Source organism: Morone saxatilis, unplaced genomic scaffold, assembly GCF_004916995.1.
Source record: "Morone saxatilis isolate NCDOM2014 unplaced genomic scaffold, NCSU_SB_2.0 Contig8, whole genome shotgun sequence".
Lineage (NCBI taxonomy): Eukaryota > Metazoa > Chordata > Actinopteri > Moronidae > Morone > Morone saxatilis.
In genome coordinates, this window is record NW_023340257.1 from 18,098,441 (window position 1) to 18,104,764 (window position 6,324).

The window sequence follows — 6,324 nt, forward strand, 5'->3', positions numbered from 1 at the left end:
GTGTGTGTGTGTGTGTGGAGGCAACAGGGCAGCACCTCTAACAGAAGAGTCTGGCAGTCTCGCTGTCGCCTGCCCTCTCTGGCTGGTAAACAGGGCAGTCTTTGGAAAATGCTGAGTGTGCAATGTGGTTTTACAGCAACCATGTCAACAAGTACTATTTTAGTGCATTTAGCCGCCTGGCCTTCCAGAAGTAGTTAGAGAATAAATATGAATATTGTTTTAACATTTCAGGGCTATAATAATCTCCCATGTGTATTTTTGTGCCCGAGCGTTGCGAGGAGGTTTTGATAAAGGTTCAGACTCTGTTGAAGCGGAGTGCGTGTTTTGTGCGCCATCTGATTGGAGGTATTAGGAGGCCTTCGTGTTTCAAAACCAATATCTGTGAAAGCAACAGTTGTCACCTGAAAGCAAGATAGGGATCAAAGTGCCCTGCCAAATATGCAAAGAATTGCACTCCTCTCATTGTCTCCACCCTTTTCAGTCCTCTCTTCCACTCTTCAGTCATTCCCCTAACAATGATGGAGAGTACACTGATAACCTCAATAGCCTGCAGGGTTTTACGTTAGCTTCTGGTTGCTGACTGCAAAGTGTTTTTTTGTTTTTTTTTTTCACTTAATGATGTGTTTATGCTCGGGGACAAACGTTAAGATGTCTCTCTTGTCTTTGACTCATCTCGCAGCGAGCACCTGTCTTGCGCGTTCACCTTCTTCGTACACGGCGACAGCAACGTGTGCACGAGTGTGGAGATCGCTCAACATCAGCCTCTCCAGCGACTGAGCGAGGAGCATCTCAGCCTCGCCCAGCAGAGCTCCAACCCTTTGCAAGGTAGGAAAACACCTGCTGTGCACAATTGAAAAAATATTAGTAGTATTATTATTTTTTTATAATTATATAATACATTTTGTATCTCCCCTCTGCTCTCCAGTCATCCTGAGCCCATACGGCTTGAATGGGACCCTCACCGGTCAGGCTTTTAAGATGTCAGACCACCCTACTCAGAAGCTCATAGCAGAGTGGAGGCAGTTTTATCCCATCAGCCCCAATCCCAAGGAGGTCCAGGAAGACAAGATGGAAGATACGGACTGGGAGGACGACTCCCTGGCAGCTGTGGAGGTCCTTGTCGGTAAGACATCATCATGTTTATAAAAGGTGTTGATGGTCGCTGTGCTCAACTTTGTATGTTTGTCTTGGTTGGGTCTCACGATGGGAAAGTCGGAAAGGGTTGAAAAACGACTTTATTTTGGTAGTTTCATGGAATTTGTTGACAAATGATGTTATAATATTAAAGTAGTACCTTTATCATTTAATAAAAAAGATGGATTGAAGATCAGTGCTGCAACAGAGCAGCCCAGAGAAAAACGTCCAGAGCCTTGATTCAACTGAAATGAAGATGATGAATTATCAATCCATCATATTTACCGTCTGTGGAAATGAATTGCGACGTGAACAAATGATTCCTCTGCACTCGGTGTGCATTTACACATTTTTGAAATAACTAATTGTATGTTTGGTCGCAGCGGGAGTAAGGATGGTTTACCCTTCCTGCCTGGTTCTTCTCCCCCTGTCGGACCTCCCTGCTGTGGTCCCTCAGGGCTCAGCCAACACCTCAGGAAGCCTGTGTGGTGCTCAGCAGGGCCAGGCCGCTCACAGAGATCCGGCCATGTCCTCTGTCACTCTGACTCCTCCAACGTCACCAGAGGAGGCTCAAACCGGTAAGACTGCACATTGACCAGATGTAAACACGTTTATAAGCCTTTATGTCTGTGAGATTCTGCATACTAACAGTTTTGCACATGTGGGCTTTTTTTTTCTCCTCCTTAGATTATCAGCCTGCCCAGAGGTGGCTGAAGTTGTCGTCTGCGTCCGATGGCTATAGCTCTAACAACACTCTTCATGGGGGTAAAATCCCTCGCAGGCTAGCCAGCCAGATGGTGGAATCTGTGTGGCAGGAGTATAACATAAACCGAACAGGGCACAAGTATGTTTAATTTGATCTCTTCCTCAAAATTTGCATTTCTGCTCAAAGAGGTGCCTCCATGCTGACTGATGAAATGCCTATCTGCCCGATTTATTAATAGGAGGAAGTTTACAACCTTGACCAATGGCACCTGTGAGGAGGAGTCAGATAAGACTGGACTTTGGGATTTTGTGGAGCCCACTCACAGGCCACATTGCAACTGCTCAAGGTATGTCGAATGGAATGCACTCACATGTGACTTTGGTTCTCAGTACAGATAAAGTATCTTCTAATCATTATTCATTTTGTCATAATAGACACAAGAATCAGAAACAGCGATCCAGCAGCACCTCAGGACATCCGCCTTCATCGGGCCAGCCTGCCCAGCCGGCCCCCAAGCACAAGCTGGGCGAGAAGCTAGAAAAGGGGGAGAAGCAGCAGAAGAGGCCGCAGACGCCTTTCCACCACCGCAACTCTGTGAGCGAGGAGCAGTCCCTGGAGCCGCAGACCCAGAGGCTTTGTTTAAGGTCACAGGAGGAGGGCTCATATCCCAGTCTGCACCATGTGGACACTGTGCCCTCCAAAGCCCCGACGCTGCACACCCACGGTCCCCCCGCAGACCTCGTGGGATCCCCGCCTCCCCCTCCTCTCAGCCCACATCCCTGCGATCACGTAGAAGGTGACATGACTCCAGGTGGTATGAAGAACTCGTCCACGCCCATTCACCAACCGTTTTACCCGCCGTCGGTGGAGCCCTGTCTGCTGCCACAGAAGGGCTCATCTGAGGAGCCTCAGTTGGAGAACATGCCTATGCCTCTGCCTTTCCCCCCAGCCTACAGCGAAACCTTGGAACCCACCGTCTTTGTGGGCTCAGCCATCAACCCCAATGAAGACTCCACCCACAACCCGTGGAAGTATTTCAACCTGCCCAGGAAGAAGGCCTCCAACTTCCTGACACCCCAGCTGCCTGTGGATAAAGTACGAGATGATTCTGGAGGAGGGACAGAAAGTGTAGTGTCTGTCACTGAGTAAGTATCTAATTACCCATCCTCAAATACATCAGGACAAAATGTAGCTGTTTCTTTAAACAGCATGCCTGCATCTGTCTGAGCATCTGTGCACCATTTCTTCCCCCTCAGATTGATGTCGGGCTCCACGCAGCCTCTGAAGGTGTCCCAGGAGCTGGTCAATACGTACGCGCAGAGGAGAAACAGCCATCTTGCCTCCTCCACGGGAGACGGAGAACACAGTGAGGAGCCAGACCCTTACGCCTTCGTAGAGGGAGATGAGGAGTTCAGCTTCACCGAGAAGAAGGACAAGGCTGAGAGAGACGGCAACAAGAAACACAAGGTGAGTTCCTAACAAGGGTTGAGATCGCAGGGATTCTCGCTAAAAATCTGCTTCCATTTCCTGGGACTTTAAAAAAAGATTTATTTATTCCTGAGAAGTAATAATTTCAAAATCACAAAACAGCCTTCAACTTCATTCCTGATAAACTCTTTAACACAAGAGCACAGCCAGGTTTTGGTTTCAATGTGTGTACAGTCTTTACACAGATAAAAAAAAAAAAACTGCCAGGTACCAAAAGTCAGCATAGAAAAGATTCATAAAGATTCATTCGTCTTGTTGACTTACTCCGTCATCATATATTTACTGATATTATCATTTTTAAATGTTTTGCTTCTTTTGTAAAAACCGAAGAAAAGGGTTATTGAGTAAGATTTTGCTACCAGTGGTAAAAAACAAACCTTTACAGCATTATAGCATTAACATTATAACATTATGATTTTTAGAATTTAGGTTTGATAACCAGAGTAAAAAGTTTCCTTTTAAAAATATACATTGTGTAAAATTGTTTAATTAGCCTCTCTACAACTTTACAATAATAATAATGATATTTTTTTTACCCAGGGGGACGAAGGAAGTGGAAATTCAGCAGACGGTGAGAACGCCTTCCCTTTTTCCATTTGGCCCGAAATGTATTTTTAAAAAATGTTTGACGTCTTATTCAAGGTCTCCTCTCCAAATTGTTTTGCTGTTTAGATGGTCAGGGTCCATCAGGTAATAAACCTCTAGCCTCGACCAGCCTCATCCACGAGAACGACTTGGCGGTGTCCTACAGCGACCTGGATAAAATCTTCAATTCTGATGAAGATGAGCTAACGGTAAGTGCATCAGTATGGTAAATGAAATTGTTGGTCCAAAAGTTTAACTTCTAACACATCCAACATGTTTTGTTTTGGCTCTAATGTACTCACCTTTCTCTGCCTTTAGTCACGACCATAGTAATGGTAAAAATCATAATAATGCACTCAATAATAAAACTGTACAGTACTACTATGACTATAAAAAAATAAAAATGCTGTACTTTACATAAGAATAATGATTATACACCACACAGTGTAATAACACTGCACTTTGTAGTCTCACTCAATATCCCACCCACAGCACTGTTTGATTGATCTGACAGGCAGAGACTGGAGTTGTTTGAGAAGAAGGCAGCAGATATTTCTGAAGATGGAATAAACATCACAGTCTTATGATTGATTTTTTATGATGCCCAGTTTCCCAGTTACACCCCTGAAAATGCTCGTCAGTCTGCAGGATTTCACTCAGTGGAGAAAGCTAAAAGCCACCACTTTCACATCAGCCATTTGCCATTCATTGTGCTTCAGAGAAAAAGCATGCATCCGACTTGTTTATTTTCACTGCAACTCTGCATCGAGATTTAGGAAATGTATTACGTTAAGCAGTAACCGTTATATGATGGTTGTGATCTGCCGTTCACAAGCGTGTCAAACCGTGGGGGGCCGTCCATACGGATCACAGACCACTATGACCCCGTGCACCACTACAGTGTTTTGATTTGCTTGGGAACTGCTGCTCATGTGGGCCCGTAAAGCCTGTTGAAACACAGAAAAGGAAGCTGTATTAAGTATTTAGTTTTGTTTTTCTTCCTGCAGCCTGGATCTAAAAGAGCTGGAGTTGGTACAGAGGACAAGTTTGGCTGTAAAGAAACTAAAGCAGCCACGTTGGACCCCCTGTCTTGCATAAGTAAGGAGACTAAGCATCAGTTAATCGCTTTTATACACACGTTTTTTTCAAGAGAAGTAATAATGTCTTATTTCTCCAGGCTCAGCAGACCTGCACCAGATGTTTCCCACCCCGCCATCCCTGGAGCAGCAGGGATACTCCCCCATGAACTCCGGCAGCAAGGATAGCCTGGAAGCAGGGGCGGGCCTCACCCTGCTTGATGGCAGCCAACTCAACAACCACTTCAAGATGGAGGTGGAGGAGGGGTTCTGCAGCCCGAAGCCATCTGAAATAAAGGTATGAGATGTCGCACACCTGCCAAGTGTTGAGCAAGTGGAAAACGTTGCTACATCAGTGTTCTTCACCATTTTTTTACTTTGCCTTTAGGACTTCTCCTTTGTGTACAAGCCGGAGACGAGTCAGTTGTTCATCGGCTGTTCCATGTACGCCCCCCTGAAGACGCTACCCAGCCAGTGTCTGTTGCCTATCAAACTGCCCGAAGACACTGTGTACACGCCCAGCTGGACCCTGGGCAAAATGGAACTGATACCCCCAGTGACGAATGTCAACCTCCTCACCAAAGACAGGTTAGTGCAATTAGGGTTAACTGTGGGTCAGTGCTGTCTTTAATAGCAGACAGTGTTCCTCAGTTAGTCTGTGTGTTTCAGAGCAGGATGGGCGACCATTTAGGGACTAATTAAAGCCACCACAGATGCAGTCTATTACAGTAGATGTTCTTTAACATGTCAGTTGTTTGAAAATGTGTCTGAACAACAACATTTTGATTTGTTTGTTTATCTCTGTATAACAGCAACGTCCCCAGTGTGGAGCCAGACTACAGCCAGACCTACACGCCTCAAACCCACACACCCATTTTGCCCACCAGTGCCCCTCCCAGCAACAGTGGCACAGGCATTCTGCCCTCCCCGGCCACGCCACGGTTCTCCGTGCCCACGCCTCGCACACCACGCACTCCACGGACGCCTCGCGGCCCATCAAGCGTCCAGGGCTCGATGAAGTACGACAACTCTGACTTTTACTCCCCCGCCTCCACTCCCTCCACCTGCCGACCACTCAGCTCTGTTGAGCCGGCCACCGTGCCCTCCATCCCCGAGGCTCACAGTCTCTACGTCACCCTCATACTTTCCGAGTCAGTCATGAATCTCTTCAAGGACTGCAACTTTGACAGTTGTTGTGTGTGCGTCTGCAACATGAACATCAGAGGGGCGGACGTAGGCGTGTACCTCAAGGATAACGGCGAGGCCCAGTACCCCTGCACATGCGGCTTCAGCGCCGTCACCAACCGACGCTTTGGCCAATCGGCGGGGCTGTTT

General features: G+C 46.8%; 1 protein-coding gene across 1 annotated transcript in view; it reads left to right on the forward strand.

Moving 5' to 3' along the window:
• Positions 1-6,324, forward strand: part of LOC118341284 (mediator of RNA polymerase II transcription subunit 13-like) — a 19,114-nt gene that overhangs the window by 4,360 nt on the left and 8,430 nt on the right. Inside the window, exons 4-16 of the mRNA XM_035679501.1 lie at positions 680-825; positions 926-1,123; positions 1,518-1,712; positions 1,822-1,978; positions 2,079-2,186; positions 2,275-2,985; positions 3,097-3,307; positions 3,869-3,899; positions 4,001-4,122; positions 4,921-5,011; positions 5,091-5,287; positions 5,378-5,577; positions 5,802-6,309. Of these exons, the coding sequence (XP_035535394.1) occupies positions 680-825; positions 926-1,123; positions 1,518-1,712; positions 1,822-1,978; positions 2,079-2,186; positions 2,275-2,985; positions 3,097-3,307; positions 3,869-3,899; positions 4,001-4,122; positions 4,921-5,011; positions 5,091-5,287; positions 5,378-5,577; positions 5,802-6,309 (2,875 nt within the window). The remainder of the gene's footprint in view (positions 1-679; positions 826-925; positions 1,124-1,517; positions 1,713-1,821; positions 1,979-2,078; positions 2,187-2,274; positions 2,986-3,096; positions 3,308-3,868; positions 3,900-4,000; positions 4,123-4,920; positions 5,012-5,090; positions 5,288-5,377; positions 5,578-5,801; positions 6,310-6,324) is intronic.